The sequence below is a fragment of the Neofelis nebulosa genome, chromosome 14 (assembly GCF_028018385.1).
Source record: "Neofelis nebulosa isolate mNeoNeb1 chromosome 14, mNeoNeb1.pri, whole genome shotgun sequence".
In the NCBI taxonomy this organism is placed as follows: Eukaryota; Metazoa; Chordata; class Mammalia; order Carnivora; family Felidae; genus Neofelis; species Neofelis nebulosa.
In genome coordinates, this window is record NC_080795.1 from 12,715,545 (window position 1) to 12,733,789 (window position 18,245).

At 41.8% G+C, this 18,245-nt stretch overlaps 1 protein-coding gene across 9 annotated transcripts in view; it reads right to left on the bottom strand.

Annotated features, from left to right (window-relative positions):
- The window catches only part of ASPH (aspartate beta-hydroxylase), a 226,948-nt gene that overhangs the window by 56,030 nt on the left and 152,673 nt on the right, over positions 1-18,245 (bottom strand). For all 9 annotated transcript variants that reach the window (XM_058699669.1, XM_058699672.1, XM_058699666.1 and 6 more), the window contains 3 exons: positions 12,734-12,820; positions 6,205-6,355; positions 3,673-3,809 (listed from right to left, as the gene is read on the bottom strand). In XM_058699669.1, coding sequence (XP_058555652.1) covers positions 3,673-3,809; positions 6,205-6,355; positions 12,734-12,820 — 375 coding nt within the window. The remainder of the gene's footprint in view (positions 1-3,672; positions 3,810-6,204; positions 6,356-12,733; positions 12,821-18,245) is intronic.

Genomic DNA, 18,245 nt, shown 5'->3' on the forward strand with positions numbered 1-18,245 from the left:
AGGATGAAAGGGAAGCACAGGGAATAGAGTCAATGGTCCTGTAATAGTGTTGTGTGGTGACAGATGGTAGTTACACTTGTGATGAGCTTAGCATAATGTATGAAGTTGTTGAATCACTATGTTGTACATCTGAAACTAATGTAACATTGTGTGTCAACTATACTCCAATAAAAAAATACATAAAGACATATGTACCAATATGTTCACTGCAGCATTGTTTATTACAACAAAATAATTATAAATAACCTATCCAGGTTAAGAAACAATCTGTCAATCAGTTAAGCATCTGACTTCGGCTCAGATCATGATCTCACGGTTCATGGGTTCGAGCCCCGCGTCGGGCTCTATGCTGACAGCTCAGAGCCTGGAGCCTGCTTCAGATTCTTTGTCTCTCTCTCTCTCTGCCCTTCACCCATTCAGGCTCTGTCTCTGTCTCTCAAAAATGAAAAGATGTTAAAAAAAAAATTGGAAATAACCTATCCAGCCAAGGCAGTTTAGTTAATGATGATATATCCCTAAGAAGGAACACTTGGTAACTACTAAAAATGAGGTTCTAGAAGAATATTTATTCACTTATAAAAATTCCGGTGATAGTATGGTTAATATAAACCAATTTAATTTAAAAAGACAAGTGTATGTTCTGTGTATGGAAAAGAGATTAGAAGGACACATACCACATGTTTTCATGGTGGTCTGCATGTGACAATGAGGCTGCAAATGATTTCTGCCTTTTGTGCTTATCTGTCTCCCTTGTTGGTTGCATTAGGCTTCTCTTAAATTTTATCATTAGAAAAGAGAATAAAAAAAGTTTAAATAAAATAGAAAATTTTCAGTGACTAGATTTTTTTTTTTTTTTTTTTTTTTTTTGCAATTTAATGAAATTTAAGAGTATTCAGAAGACTTCGTCTCATCTTAAAACTTATTTGGGGGCATGCACCTTTCATGATGTACATTACTACCTAACATGTATCTTGTATTATTAAATAAACACCATACATAAATACTTAAGCATACATATTGCACGTTTTTGCTTGAGCCTGTTTCACCGGAAGGCTATGCAACCAGGCATGTGGGAAGACCACTGCTGGGGGCAGTGTGAACCAATGAGGAGTTGAAGCCAAGGGTGGGATGGTCTGATTTGTGTTTTGTGTTGATGAAGGCTGGAGGACGGCAAGCCTGGACAGGATAAATGTGCCTTAGTTTAGGCAAGAGGGGATGAGCCCTTGGGTTAAAAAGAGAGTGGATTTGAAAGATATTCAGAGGGTAAATTAACAGAAGCTTAGGATTTGACATCAGGTTGAAAGTCCATGAACTCACACCATATGTTTGTTTCCTTAACTACCATTTCCCAAGCTGGCGTGTGTGAGTTTCAATCAACACGTGTGGGCTAAGTGAATGGAGGGAAAAATCGGGAAAATGCTAGACTCTAGAACACAGGTGGCTTGGTTAACTGTTAATGCCAAGGGGAACGAGGGTCATCTCTAAACTACAGCTGTCAGCAATCTACATCAAACCATTGTAAAGCAAAGTCTTGTTGAAACTGAAAAGCAGCAAAGAAAAAAAAAAAAAGAAAAGAAAAAGAAAATCCCAGAAAGGAAACCAACAATGACTTGAGTTTTATAAATTTACTTAAAGACAAAAATCAACATGAAGAAAAGTAGAAAATTTCTTCTGAAAATGACCTTTGAGACACAGACATATCAGGATCAACTTTGGGTAGGGAAAGAGCATGCCTTAGACATAGCTTATTAACTTAGAAGTGAGGGGCGGGAAGAAAAGGCAAACCTCACATATATTTTCAGTCTATTAATGCTTCTTTAAGAAGAAACCCACTCAATTGTGTAATACGGCCCTGTTTTAGACTTTCTGCATCTTGTTATGGTTACTCAGATGAGATTATGATTTCAAACATATAAATGACAATAGAAAAACATTATTTTTCAAGATGAATTAAAATGTTTCACATATCTGGCATCTACTAACAGGTAAAAACAATGAATATATTCAAGGAAGGTTCTGAAAAGAAATCCATAGTGAGTGGGAGAATCTAGTATGCTTTCAGATCCTGCCCTAACCTCAAATCTACTTGGTATGCAGTCAATATTTGCTCATGATTTTTGAAAGGAAGGAAGGAAGGAAGGAAGGAAAGGAGGAGAGAAAGAAGGAAATCTACAATTCCATCTCTAAGGCTTCTAGGATAGGCAGGATAATGGGTATATCTAGGTATTCTGATATAGGTGGAAAATTCTTATATTCATAAGGTCCTGAATTGTGAAATACATGATATGTCTCTTAAACAAAACTAAGCATTAGGTTTTGGTCATTAGCAACTACAAACCCACATGGACTTCTTGTATGACCTGGACCAGGTATTTTAGTGAATGGTACATATTTTCAATGCTGTAGGATCAATCTACTTTATGCAGATATTACACATATTATAAAATGTGTAATATTATATTACAAATTCAAATATTACATATTATAAATTCAGCAGCCTTCAGAAAATATAAAAATTATGAGAAGGAAGATGACAAAATTGTTCTGAAATTCAATGATTTTTAATTAAGCCTCAACACCAATAAAAGGGAGAAAGCATCCCTTTGTGAATAGATCCAGTCCCTAGCTTGAGTATGAAATCACCATATTTTGACAGCATTTTTAAAACAGAAGGAATTGGGGTGCCTGGATGGCTCAGTTGGTTGAGCAGCCAACTCTTGATTTTGGCTCAGGTCGATCTCACAGTTCGTGAGTTCGAGCCCTGAGTCTGTCTCCATGTGGACAGCATGGAGCCTGCTTGGGATTTTCTCTTTCCCTTTCTCTGCTCTCCCCCTCTTGCTCATGCATGTGCTCTTTTTTGTCTCTCTCTCTCTCTCTCAAAATAAACAAACTTAAAAAAAAAACAACCAGGAGGAATCATATTGGATCACTGAGTAGTAGCACTTTGATGTAAAGCACACGAGCTTAAAAACCATGGACCAAAACACCTAAATTAAAGAATAACAGGCAAATGTGTTCCTTTTCTTTTATAGATGCATTAACTTTCTCCAGTGTCAAAGTTCATTTGGTATCCTATTTATACCAAATGAATTCCTTATTGCTTGAAGGAGTCACAGCTTCCTAGATTTATAGTTACTTGTGACTTGGAGGTTATCTATTAAAATAACCACTATAAGGTAAAAATCCCTTCAAAGGCATCCCTGCTGGAGGATCAAAGAGTCACTGCCCTCCAAGAGGTGAGTAATTTACTCCACATGCCTGAAAGGCTACTGATCTGTAGTCTCTCTGTAGATCGGACTTTTTGTGAAAAAAGGAAAAGGCTATGTATTTTAACGTTCATGGAAAAATGGAGTTTCACTTCCTGTCATGAAGCACACTGTTAGAAAGGATGTCTGTGGACTGATAAATACAGTTTTAAAACAATCACAATTAGAAGTTGAAGGTTTTGCTGTACCAAGTATGAATTAAAATTTACATTTTTCTGATTAAGGGAAAAAAGGGATGAAAACAAAGTTTCGAATATGTCAACATAATAATGCTTACATTCCACTTAACCTAATTTAAAACAAAGAAAACAGGAGATTGGGTGCAATAAATGCAATTTACAATAATATTAAAACTTCTTGCTCAAAACAATCTGCTGTAGTTAACAGGAGACTGCTGTTTGCTTACCTCTTCATAAACCTTCTTGGCATTGTTATTATCTCCTATCAAGAGGTACCCCACTCCAAGGTCATTCTTTAAAGAAGTATCATCAGGAAATAGTTGAACTAATTTCTGTAGGGTGATCAGGGAACCCCTCATATGACCTGATTTGGTAGGAAGAAACAAACAAACCAACCAACATCAATAATATATCTTTGTATTGAGAGTGTGAATCACAAGAGACTATTCAATAGAGCCCTTAGACCAGCTTAAATCTGACTAACAGTTTTAATGATGGCCTCTTCAGCTTTCATCATGCAATTGCGATGATTATCAACAACTTCTATAAGTAGATAGTAAATGTAATACTGATTATAAACATTTTAAAGACATTCTCATTTGCTAAATCCGTCAACATTTTTCTTACGTCGAATTCCCTCTTTGAAAAGTTTTATCAATTCCTTGTAAAAAAATGTCTCACTGGTGTATCTTTGGTTTATCATGATTAACTTCAAGATTATGAATAGAGAACGAATAAAAAGTCTAACAGATTTCAAGTCTAGCACCTTGTATGGAACTTGAAAAGGCACTGAGGTACACCTCTGTAGCTGTTTCCAAATAAGACTGTCCTCATCTCTAGGTAACGAATAACCTAGTCATGGAGCGAAGGAGACATCATCTGGTATTATGGGACCCTCTGGTGGACGATAGGATACTATGCACAACAGGAATCATGAAAACCCTAGTTCTGGGCGATTTTTAAGGCTATCGGATGGAAATTTAAAATTTCTGGGGCCGACTGTCACTACTCCTCCACACAGAAATAAACTGAATATGGGAAAATGTGCAAAATACGGCTAGTATACATGACAAAATTAATTCCCTAAAGGGCTCAGTTGCCCACAAAGTATTAGCCAAGAGTATGATAGGATATCAGGCTAATGCAGTTGTACGTCCTGCTAACAGTTAACCCGTTTGGCCTAAAACATCACCAGTTTATCCCATGGCCTTCCCCCTCTACTGGCCAATCTTGAATGGATTTGCTGAGCTATTCATTCCCTCACTAACAAATCGGACTCCACTCTTCTCTTCCTCCCTACCTGCCCAATTTAGATTCGTATGTTTCTTCTGTTCTTACAGTTCCCCTGTTAACCACTGCAAAGGCCCAGATGCAAAGTCCCTTTGGCTACTATCTCTGTTCCTTCCACGCTGCATCACCCAACTGTGTTCTACTGTGAGTAAACTTCACCACCTTGTCACCTTCAACAACATCTTCTCCCTATAATCCTCTCCTCACAGAGCCTCCTCTCATGAACTTGCCTTATTCTCATTTGGGGAAAAAGACCATATTCAAGTATTGAAGGATGGCTGCAGAAGGGGGTTAGATTTATTGATAGTCAGTCTTTTTCCACTGGGGCCAGAAACAAGGTGAGGCAAGCGAGATACTCAAAGCAAAGTTGAAGAGGCTGCCAAAAATTCAGTAATCAAGATGAGCGATACTTTTATGCATTCTTTCTAAAAAAATCCACAATGAAAGAAATATCAACATTTTAAGGGCAGGCTAAGTGAATAGTGCCTAACAGAGCCATATTGGAGACTGAGGCAAGAAAAACACTCAGTAATACTGATTTTATGCCTAAGGCAAGTGTCTCCAGTGAGTGGCACCCTTGCCTTTTCCATCCTGTGTGGGTGCCATATGCTTTTCTTCTTCTGGACTGGCTCTTCTGAATAGAAGTCTAATGGGCCTTCTAGTTTCTAATCATAACTTGGGTTCTGTTCCTATCTGATAACAGGGTCAGCTGGCTTCCAATATTACTTATATGAGCCTCTCCTAGTGACATCAGTAATTATTCACGTAACTTACCCAGCCACTAGCACCCACCTGAGCAGTTACACTTGGCCTAGATTCTTCCATCTGGTTTACTGATGACAAGTTAGGTGGGAGAGAATCACAAGTCTGATAATAATGAAGTTAGGTTAGAGCTAGTCTTATCTGCCTTTGGCATGGGAACCTGGGTCAGAGAGGATGCTTTATGCTGCTCTTTTCAAGGCATTTGTAAATTTACCTAGTGGTTTTAAGACTTTTTTTTTTTTTCCTATCATTTTCCTTGGGATGGAGTCAAACTTTGCAGGCAACATTTTTAGTGCCTGGAACTCCTAATATTCCCTCTATAAAAACTGCTGCACTTATAACTTCAACCTCCAGGAATCAATTTGTTATGGTTAAGAGAGAAAAGAGTCTGGCACCACAGAAGAGTTTTTGATTCCAGACCTATTAGTTTATTAGCTATGATTCTTTAGGCAAATTATCCAACCTCCGAGCATCCCATCTGCCTAGCTTTAAAATGGGGTGGGGGGGGGGGTGTGGGGAAAAGGTGGTAAAATACCATATGTATCTTTCTAAGTATTAAGGCTAGGACTGCCATTTCTGTCTGGGACACTTTCAGGTAAATTACGTGAAATCAGTTATGAAAGTCAGGTTCCCTTCCAGGTAACTACACTCTTCTAAGAATATACAGCATGGCATTTGCTGTTGAATTAACTCTTACTCCACCTTACCCAGAAATTGCTGTCGGTCTGAGCGCCGCTTCAAGGTCAGCTTCAGCAAGTCTGTGGGGACATCGGGCAGACTGGCCACCTCCTGGTAGGTTTCGATGGCCCCACGAAGCACCTCATTGCTCCTTCTTTTCTCGGCCAGATCGTCTTCACACTAGAGGAAGTCCCCACACTGGATAAATGTCCCATGACAAGATATATTTGTAATCACCCAAAATATGCACGCAAACTTAATTTCTGGACATGCATCAAAAGCAATCTGAGACACATTAAAATTTTCTCCTTTTCAAGTGATTCAAAAGCAAACCAAAAAAAGCAAGACAACATGCTATCTAAGTAACACGAAGACCGGTTAGCTATCAAGCTGCAGAGGAGGAAAAATGCCATAAAAGCAAGAGGAATTAATATATGCTGGGCTGATGGAGATCTGTATCATGTTATATATTAACATTACACAGACAGAGCTCCAGTCCGTACTTCCTATTCTCTCAGTAGTTTGTGTGTTCACTCATTCATTCAACAACTATTACCCGAGAGCCACTTGGCAGGCAAAATAAACAACACAAAGCTATTTTCTCATTCTGCTTCATTATGAAGAAAAAGACAACATACAAATCAAAGTACCATGTGCCTGGCAGCCATAAATGCTGTGGGTCAAAAATGCAGCCGGCTCAGGAGTGCTGGCACCGGTGTGGTTGGGAAAAGTTAGTTTAGGCAGGATGAGCAGGGATGGCCTGACAGAAGTGAGGGAGTGAGGCATGAGGATATCTGCAGGAAGAACATTCCAAGGCAGAGAAAACAGCAAAAGCAAGGCCCCGAGGGAGAAGTGATGGGTGGAGGAAAGGCGGGTGCAGGCGCGGGGCAAGGAGGAGACTAGTGGAAGGGTGATGGTCAGGCAGCGAAGAACCTGGCAAGCTATTGCCAATTCCACTACAGTACCTCCATGTGAGATGGAAAGGCACCAGGGTTTGTTTTTTTTTTTTAATGTTTATTTATTTTAAGAGAGAGAGAGAGAGAGAGCACGCACACATGAACAGGGGGAGGGGCAGAAAGAGAGTGAGAGAGAGAGAGAATCAATCTCAAGCCAGGCTCCACCCTGTCAGCACAGCCCAATGCAGGACTTGATCTCACGAACTGTGAGATCATGACCTGAGCCGCAATCAAGAGTTGGACGCTTAACCAACTGGGCCACCTAGGCGCCCCCACAACAGGGGATTTTGACATGATCGAAAGGACTACACTGGCAGTGGTATGGAGAACAGACTGAAAGAGTGGCAGAGAAGCACAGAGGCCAGTGGGGATGCTCCAGTAGGAACCCAGACAAGGAGTGATGCTGACGGTTTGGATGAGGTGGTAGGAGATAGCTGGATTACAGATACATTTTGAAGGTCAGAGCCAAAAGATGTGCAGATGGTCTGAATGTGGCAGAAAGGGAGGGAGAGAAGTCAAGGATGAACTCCAGGGTGTTGGCTGGAGCGATTACCAGACAGAACTGCTGTCCTCTGAGAACGGGAGAAGAGGGCAGGAACAGGTTGGTAGGCATTCGGAATCCGGAGTTCTGTTTTGGACCTACTAAACTCAACACTGATTAGGCACCCAAGTGGCGATACTGGATAGAAAGGTACATATAGGAGTCTGGGGTTCAGGAGAGAGGTTGGAAAGACAGGGAGGACCAGCAAAAAGCACAGAGAAAGAAAGGTAAGGAGAAAATAACAACAAAGAAGTGACAAAGTGATACAAGGTAACAAGAGGGAGCGATCAATCATGTTCGAAGTGGCCATCAGCTTGGGCATCTTGGTCATGATGCTGGATTGGGCACTGTGGCACTTCTGATGAGCCTCGTAAAAGCATTTTTTATGGGACAACTGGGGACCCATAACAGAATGGAGCAGGATCAGAGGAAACCAGGAGGGAAGGAGGTGCACACAACCCTTACAGGGAAGCAGAGAAATGGGCCAGTAAGTGGAGAGGAATGTGGAGACCAGGGAGAGATTTTTTTTTTTTTTTAATAATGGCAAATATTACAGCATGTTTCTAAGCTGATGCAAAAGAGTTGGTAGGGAGGGAAAGTGTGAGGATGCAGGAAATGCAAAAATCAGAATGATGTCCTTCAGCAGGTGGCAGAGGCTGGGAAAGGGGACCAAAACAACTCATCCATGCGAACAGGAGAGAAGGCGGAGCATATGGCAGGAGGGGAAGGGAGGCTGTTAGTGCTGTAGTGGGATCATGCAGAAGTTCTCTTTGGATACTTCCATTTTCTTAGTGAAATAAGCAAGAGTCTTTGCTGGAGATTGAGAGTGGGGAATGAAATATGAGAGGGATAAAGAGGAGAATGTGTAAAATGGTAGTTAAAATCCCATCAGATTTAGTACACTATAATTCAAAGATTACCATTTGAGGAAAAATGATACCAGTTAGAGGCTAAAAGTGGCATATAAAGGGTTTTCTCAGAATATCCTATTTAACATGTTTACCTTTTCTAAATAAAGTGTGGGCTGCAGTCAATATATAGTTGTCTGAAGAACCAAAATGAAGCACAACTCCATAATTTGAGGGCGTGGTAAGAAAACGATCCACCCTCCCCTGTTCCAAATCAGAACTAGTAAGAATCAGCACAAATTGATAAAATACCTGTAGAGAACTCTTCAGAAAATATCACATCAAAGAATAACTTGTTCTGTGCACTGATTAGGTAAGTGTCCCAAGATGATGAGGACTAGAACTGAAGCAGTAGAGAGAGAGAGAGAGAAGTGGACAGATTTATGATTTTTCTAGATGAAAATTTCCCAATGAAAGAGGGGCAGTTCATCCTAAGTTGACAGAAAGAGCTTCAGAATATACTGCTATCCACCTGTTCATATCTGTAAGTGGTCTGTTTCCATTATAGACTTATCTACCAGGTGAGCAAGTCCAATGTCAATGACCCACACTGGTCATCCTGCCCCTATGGCCTTCAGTATATTCAGATGCTGGCTTTTCTGTTTAGGCATCAGTTTCCTCTGAGTTTGGCTATGGTGAGTTAACTCCCCAAAACATGATTATTCATAGATAACTTCCAGAATGACAGAGTCCTGGAGCTGAGAGAGCCCTTTTGAGACCATGCAGCTCAGTCTCTTCAAGCTACCAAACAGATCCTGGATCCGGAGGGTCTCTTCGAGGTTGGCGGAAGGAGAAATGTCTACCAAGATAATCCTTCTTTACAGAAATTGAAATAAATATCTAACTAAAACTCAATCTGAAAAGACAGAAAGATGATAAGGTTTATATACCTTGTTCCCTCTCCTCCACCTATCCCAAGTTCCTTCATTTTAATGAGGTAAAAACTTCTTACAACTTCCAGAATTGGGAAAATATCAGTATTAAAATGGCGTATACTTCTTAAAATCTCTTGAATGAAACTAATAGACTGCTTTGAAAATCAAAATTGTACAGATTTATTGCTATCAGCTTAGCATCTGTACGTAAAATGGTTTGGGCAGGTACAGAACATTTGTTCTAGGATGTTAACATCACAAAGCCTTTTGTTGACTTGAAATAATTCAACCATCCAAACTTCCTAGGAAACGTGTCATTTTCTGCCTCAGAGGCATTAATGGTTTGTGTAAGATAATAAAGTGAACTGAATTTATAATTTAACATTTTGTATTGACGTTCAGGGAACTTGGTCAAAATTGATTTTCATGGTGATCCAAAGAATAACATAGTATCAGTGCTGCTTCAGAAATGATGGATATTATAGTTTGTATTTAACTTAACGTTGCTGAATTAAAAAAAAAATTGTTGGGGTATTCCCACAAAATTGTTTAATTTGTTAACAAAGAATGAAAAATTCATCATTTATTCCTCCCTATGGAGTCCATCTTCTTTCAAATTCTTATTTTTAAAACTCCTAGGCATTTAAAATTTCTTTTAAATTACTCTATTAAAATTTAATTTACCATGCCTAAGTTTTGCTTAATACCATATTAACATTACTATCAATAACACCTTGTAGCAGAATAGTTTAGGGACAAAAAAATATTTCCTGAGGCCAAAATCTCAAATTCCTACTGTTAAATAAAGATACGAACCCAACAATCACATGTGCGAAAGTACTGAGTTTATTTAGACTCTGGCACCCACAATCACCATCACGTAAAAAGAAAAATTCTAAACACAAAGAATTTTTGCCACAATTAAATTACCACGTGTATCCATCATTATTCTCTCTAGTTAATATGCTTTCTTAATCAAATGACTGTCAATACTGGTAACAAAGCCCATCAGTTATTTGAACAGGCATCATCTTTTGGTAATGAACACATTCTGTCTTGCTTAACACCAATGAATTTAGCAATTTTGGAGGATGACTGACCAAATTAATTTACAAAAATGGTATCATTGCTGTCTACTACCCCTGGTCTGTACCATGGACAGGGGGAACTTCTTGGCATTAATTTTTCACAAACTTAATTTATTAAAATTTAATAAGTGAGTGTTTAATAGAAAGATAAGAATTTGAGCAACTGGGTCTCAAATGGTCGCCGCCTTTAGTTCAAAGCAAAACCTGTTTGTTTTATCCACAGATGTGTCAGTTTCCATGTGAGTGCCATATACAAGTCATGGCACTGACCCCCTCCAAAGAGGTGAGTGATGTCAGGTTCTCCTTGGTCTGGAAAGTTTTGGTATTGTGTCCCAGTAGGGCTGAGAATCTCATCCCACCAGGCGGGACTGTGGGAGTTTTGCTGCTCGACACATCGTGTATCAGCCCTGGCTTTTATCCTGAACTCCAGACATCATAAATTCAATGTCTCCTTGCCATGTCCAGTTGAATGTCCGACAGGCATCACAAAGATTACGGGATGAAAAGTGAATTCTTGACTTCATTCCTACCTCCCCAATCTGTTCCTCTCCCAGTTTTCCCTGTGAGTAACCAGCACTCTCTTTCCTCACCTGGCTGAACCAAAAATCCAGGACTCAAGTCCTGTCTTCCTCTGACCTGTACACCTAAGCCAACATTAAGCCCTCCCCAGCCATTTCCCTGTCTCTACACCACTGTCCCTTGAGTATACCTGGAATAGTGTCCTATGCTTCTTGCTCCTACTTTTGTTCCCTTAATCTATTCCCCAACCGGGAACCAACACAAAAAACAACACGAAAAAACAAGATGCCCAAGTCCACGCATAAAGCTGGGGCACGGAAAATACCATCCATGAGGCCCTGGCCTCACCTGTGCCGCCTCTCCATCTCTCAGCTTGCCCTTCTTGCCGTTCTGGAGCTTGTTCTGCCAACATCGCTTCCCTGTATCACAGCCTTTGGCCTAGCTGTTCCCTCGGCCTGCACAGCTCCCTCAGTAACCTTGTCACATTTCAGCCACTTGCCACCTTGATAGAGTGGCCTTTTCTGATCAACTTATCTAAAGTGCTATCTGCCCTGTCGTCCTCAAATCACCTCACCTGCAGCAAAAAATCTTAATAGGTATGCTTTTCTTTTCTTTATGATATGTATTATAGAAGATGATCTAATATATTTATGCTTAATGCCTTATAATATGCTTAAATATATGTTTCTTTATATATTTACTCATGGCCTTGCTCAACTGTCACCTCCCGGGTAGACTTTTCCCTGACACTCTATCTAACATATCAACTCCCTCCCACATCGTATGCTGTACGGTTTTTGGGGGGTTTTTGTTGTTGTTGTTGTTTAGGTTTTCCTTAGCCCTTACCACTAACAAGCATTATATCTTATCTTGTCCCAGGCTTCGCCATCACAATGACAACTCTGTACGTTTTGCCGAGGGGTTCATCTGCAGGGCCTAGAACAGGGCCTGGCATAGAGTGGGCTTTCTCTAAGTAATTTGTGACTAGGTAGCTTTCAAAATACCTTCCACGGGAATACAAGATCCACAAGGACAGAGACCTCTACAGTGTTCATTATGATAATCCCAGGGTCTAAAAAGAGCATGTGGGATCTGGTGGCTGTATGCAATTCCAGATGAATGTGGACACGCTTCACAAAACAAAGAGCTGGAAGGTGGGGAAAGTCAGAGAAGAAAGGAGACGAGGGAATGGAGGGAGGTAGGGAGAAGGGAGCTGGTGAGAAAGGAGTCAGCGGAAAGAAACCACAGCGAAAACAAAGTACATTCCACTTGATATTTTCACGTCTTTCCTAGGCACACTTGCAGCCTCTAGTTACAAAACTGAGGTTCTTAAAGCTCCGAGGAGCCTTCAGTGAACACTTTGAGGAATGGGGCACCACAGTGATGGGAGATCGAGGACAAAAGCATTCTTCTTGACCTTCTTTTGAAAACCAGAGAGAAGTCCGATGGAGGGAGGACAGGAAAATGTTGTTGAATTCACCAGGCCACAATAGCAAGTTAATCGTCTCCTTTACAACAGTATTTTTTGCTTGACTTTACACATATGCATGAGAAATGGATTCTATACATAAGTTACAAGAGAAAAGAGAAGTGCAAAATAGTGGGCAGCGAAAGAATGACACAGAATACAAACACCAAAAACATTTTCTACAGAGGACGGTTTTCGAATACCTGTGCCTTTCCGTATCTCGCCCGTGGACTCTGAGGGTATTTGCGAACCAGTTCTTGGAATGCACTCAATGCTTCCTCAATTTTTCCCTGTTAGGAAGAGGCAGTTACGTAAAGACGGCAAGTTCAGATGCATAATGTTATTCAGTGTGTGTGTGTGTGTGTGTGTGTGTGTGTGTGTGTGTGTGTGTGTAAGTAGGCTCCACGCGCAGTGTGGGGCTTGAACTCATGACCCCGAGATCAAGGGTCAGATGCTCTACCGACTGAGAGTCACCCAATGTGTTTTTTTTAATATTCACCAGCTAATGTTGTCAAAACTGCCTGGACTCCATTTTGAGTCTAAAGACAGTTTTACCAAAGATTTTTAAAACATTAACAAGTATGGCAACCGTACAAGTAAAAATGAACACAAATGTACTTCATTTCTTTTAAAAACAGAAACCTGGCAAATGATGTACTATAAGTCTTTGTTTAAAAAGTTGCATCTTCCCTCTAGATGCACAGTTCCCGTGGGCATTAGTTCTTCATTTTCTTTTCAACAGAAGCATAGTTGACACACAATCTGCCATTGGCTTCAGACGCACAACACAGTGATTCAGCAACGCTACGTTACGCTACGCTCAGCACAACTGTAGCTACCATCTGTCACCAACCACTACAAAATCCCTGACTATGCTCTTGAAGACAATATTTAGGTTTTAAGTTGGGGGAAGAATACTGCTGGCAGCTGGAATGTCCTGGGGTCTGCAAGGAGAAGTCTGAAGCACCTGTTGGGGTGGGGGTGAAGCCTGCAGGTTGAGAAGGCCACCTGGCATGGTACCGGTCACCCACTGGACATCAGGATTGATTTGGCTCCTCTCCAATCAACTTTGAGGGTTTTGACTGAGAAAACTCACTGACTCTGGGTCATGTGACCCCTCCCCGGAGCGCATGTGGGCCCTTCAGAAGAGGGCCCAAGCACCTGTGATAAGTCTCTGACCACCACCACAGGGAAAGGAATAGAGGGTGAGGAACCCTCCCCCCACCACACTCCATCCATGGCCATTCCAGGGGTAACACACGTCTCCCGGTTTCTAATGGACGGATGCAGGTCGAGGATGTTGGGAGCCATGGGATAGAGACGGATTTTTTGAGATGAACTTTGGGAGGCACTTCAGCTATACACTGGTAAACCCACTCGTTCCTCATCTAAACGGAAGCGTGCTGTGGTTTGTATGTTTTGACGTTCACCAAGCGAGTTTTCACGCAACAAAGTGTACCTCTCCAACGTGGCTGTGCACAGCAAACTGTACCTACTATCCCACTGTTATTTACACCGACTTCGGACAGACTTGACTAGAGAAAGGTCGGGCAGTGTTCATATTAAAGGTACATAAGATCACTTCTCTAGGCAGACGTTCTCGAAGAAAGAGGTTTTCACTTCCTCTCACGTGCCCGTAAGTGGTGCTGAGGGGCTGGTGGGAAATACACGCACAGTGGAGCGGCTACGAGGGCCGGCTCCGGAGCCAGACCGACTGATGTGAGTCTGCTCTCCACCACTTGGAAGGCGCATGACTTGTGTCAAGTTACTTATGACTCTGCCTCAGGTGCCTGGCCTGTAAAATGGAGATGAGGGTACTCGACTCTGCTGTGGGGGTGCCGTTTCGGTTAAGTCTCCTAACAGTGATGAAGCTCTGGCTGACACTGCACGGAGCATGTGCTGTGTGGGGGATGTGTGTGCAGCACAAGATAACGGGGCCCAGCCCAGGGAGGGCTCGGACCCGAGAGGCAGGTTCATGCTGACAACGGGGACTTGGCTGTAGAGATCAATCGGGCCGGGACCACAGACTCCACATTACATTTAGTGTCAGAAAAGTCTGTAGAGCTTTTTAAAATATTCTGCCCTCTCACGGTATTAATTTCTTTAAAGATTTCATTTCTTAAGAGCAGTTTTAGACTCATGGCACAATTGAGAGAAAGTATAGGTTTCTCATATACCTGCTACCTCCCCCATGATTAACATCCTGCACCACAGTGGTACATTTGTTACAACTGATGAACCTGCTATATCAAAATCACCCAAAGTCTATAGTTTACCTTAGGGTTCATATTGTATATTCTGTTGTATATTCTGTGCGTTTGGACAAATGTATACGGACTGTATCCACCATTATAGTATCATACAGATTAGTTTCACCACCCTAAAAATCCTCATCCCTCCCCCCACCCACTTTTAAGGGATGAAGGATTCATGTTAAATATCTTTTTCTGTGTGACTTTCTTGTAACTGCCCTGTATTATTATTATTATTATTATTATTATTATTAGAAGAAGAAGAAGAAGAAGAAATAAAAGAAGGAAAGGAAGGAAGGAAGGAAGGAAGGAAGGAAGGAAGGAAGGAAGGAAGGGAGGAAAGGAGGGAGGGAGGGAGGGAAGGAAGGGAGGGGAGGGAGGGAGGAAGGAAAGAAGGAAGAAAGGAAGGAAGGAAGGGAGGGAGGGGAGGAAGGAAGGGAGGGAGGAAGGAAGAAAGGAGGAAGAAGGGAAGGGAGGAAGGAAGGAAGGAAAGGAGGGAGGGAGGGGGAAGGAAGGAAGGAAGGAGGGAGGGAAGGAAGGAAAGGAGAGAGGGAGGGAAGGAAGGAAGGAAGGAGGAAGGAAGGGAAGAAGGAAAGAAGGAAAGGAGGGAGGGAGGGAGAGAAGGAAGGAAGGAAAGGAGGGAGGGAGAGAGGGAGAGAGGGGGGAAGGAAGGAAGGAGGGGAGGAAGGAAAGAAGGGAGGGGGGAGGAAGGAAGGAAGGAAGGAAGGAAGGAAGGAAGGAAGGAAGGAAGGAAGGAAGGAAAGAAGGAAGGAAGGAAGGAAGGGGAGGAATAGGAGGTGGAAGATAGAAGAAGAGAGGAAAGGAATCACTGATTCCAAGTAGCTTCAAAATGCAGGCAGGTAAATTCTTAGGTCTGAAGGTTTGGAGCTTGAGGCCCTGCCTTCTGAGTCCTTGGCTCTGGCTTCAGAGCCCTTATCTCTGGCCTCTGGGTCCAAGACTCTGCCCTTGGAATTATCTTTCCTTTCTATCGAAAGGGTGTTTAGTGTTATCAGCCTGGTTCTTGCCTGTAGAATTTTAGGACTCTGCCAGCCTTCTTTCAGTTTGTCCTCTGTCCCTTTCAGGTCGAGGTGGTTCTCCTGGTATAAGATTCTCAAAAACCTTGTGGATCTTTTGTGTATGTCACAGGGATTCACACCATTAGACAAGAGTCACGGCCACAGACCTCTCCCATCTCTATTCCTGGCTTCTGCTGGATGGCTGAGTAGATCCAAGAGCCACACATCCACTCCCTTCAGGAAAAGGATGGCTAGCATGCCCTCGGCCTTCTCTCCAGACCCCCCTTTCTTCACAACGAACTTCCTACCTGTAGCATCTTCTGCGATCTGGATAGACTAAGAAATCTCCCCGAACTGTCACGTCCTGGCTCTTTCTTCTCTAATAGTTTCTTCCTTAATTATCACTTTCCTCTCTTATTTTACGAGAAGCAGCAAAAAAAGAAATCAAGCCACATCCTCAACACTTGGAGGTCATCGCTTACAAGTTTTGCTTTGCCCAGGCCAGTAAGATGTAATTCAGTTAAGCTTCCTGCTACTCTCTAGCAATGACTGCCTTTCCTCCAGTTTCAGGGACCTGTTCCTCATTTCCTTCTGGGCTCTGGCCAGAAGTGCCTTTAACATCTCTGTCAACATGCTGTTTGCAACGATAATGTGCATTCTCAAAGATTATCAATAAACCTTTCTCTAAGGTGCTCCTCACTTCCTCTGAGAGCCCTCGCCAGAAGCAGCTTTCGCATGCATATTTCTACCAACAGTCTGCTTCAGGCAATCCAGGCTTTTGCTCTCATGCCTCTCAAAATTCTTTCAGCCTCTACTCCTAACCCAATTCTCCAAAGCCACTTTCACATTTTTTAGTATCTGCGACAGGAGCAACCCACTGTCCAGCACCAAAATCTGGATTAGTTCTCTATAGCTGCTGTAACAAATTACCAGAAACTTGATGACTGAAACAACAGAAATTTATTCCTCAGTGCTGTGGAGAACAGAAGTCCAAAATTAGTTTCACTGGGCTGAAATTGAGATGTTGTTAGAGCCACATTTCCTCCAGAGGCTCTGGGGGAGAATCTGTTCCTTGCGTCCCGACAGCCTTTCTTGACTGTGGATGCATTACTCCAGTCTTTACTTCGGTTTTCACATTGCCTTCTCCTCTCTGTCTCCTATGTCGTCTGTATTCAATTTCCCTCTGCCTCTCTCTTACAAAGACACATGTGGTTGCATTTGGGGCCCAACTGGATAACCCAGAATAATCTCCCCAGTTCAAGATCCTTAACTTACTCATATCTGCAAAGACCCTTTCTCTAAATATAAGATCCAGGGATTAGGACATGGGTATCTTTTGGGGGGACTATTTTTAGCTTTACCACATGCATTATGTAACTCAAATTGCAAATGTTGAGGCTATTTTTATGAAAATCATGCTAAATGCACCATTACGCTTTAAAACAGAAATAACAATAGAAATAACAATCTTCATAACAAATTTGCTAAAGTATTTTGTCCCTTCTAGACACTCCCTTAATTGGTCATCAAGGTTATAAAAATAATGGAATATTTGGCTTGACCTAGGCATCCTTGCGATCCCCTTAAGACAGAGACGGTGTTGCCTTGCTAAGGGTTGACAAAGTAAATGTGTTTGCTTTTGGTCTGAAAGAATTTCCCTTCCTCAGAATCTCCTAACACTATTATGCATTTCTTATTTAAAAACTCAAAAGCAAGACACAATGCTTGTGAAGAACTGCCTAAAAATCATCTCTTTCAACATAGCTTACATTTTCTCCCAGGACCAAAGCCAGTTCACTGGAGAGACTCGTACTTGGGCCCCGCTGTGCTGGCATGAGGCCAATGGGCCATGCTGAAGGACATTAAGACACCCCCCCCCCCCCCCCCCCGCCACACACACACACAGATGTGTTGTAGAATCCGCTGGTGTGATGTTAGGGGGGAAGCTGTGCCATCCATCAGTGTACCCTTTATGAAGATCCACAGCAGAACGTTTCTCTCCGGACTTGGTAGAGGACACCTACTCTGATGAACACCATTAATCTTACAGGACGATGCTATTCCCCGTGTCTTCTGCCTACAGTGTACTTCATTCATCCCAAGCACCATTTAGAGCCTGGGATGTAAGCTTTCATGTGCTGGCCTTACTTACTCTGGCCTTATTACGTTTTCCATTTTCCCTCTCTTTTTTCACTTAAAATACAGTAAGTGACTCCAGCAAATAAAAGAATCTTTCAGTATAGCACTTCAAATTCTTTTTTTCTAGGGATAAGGAAGAGTTTCAAGCAATACATACTTCTGAAAAATAGAAGTATTTTAAGCAATACTTTTGAAAAATAGATGATTGAAATACGATCTGATCTATGCACTTTGGATGGAAAAATAAAGTGACCTCATACTTTCATGTAGCATAGTACTCAAAGCTAGACTGGACCTCCTCCGTCTAG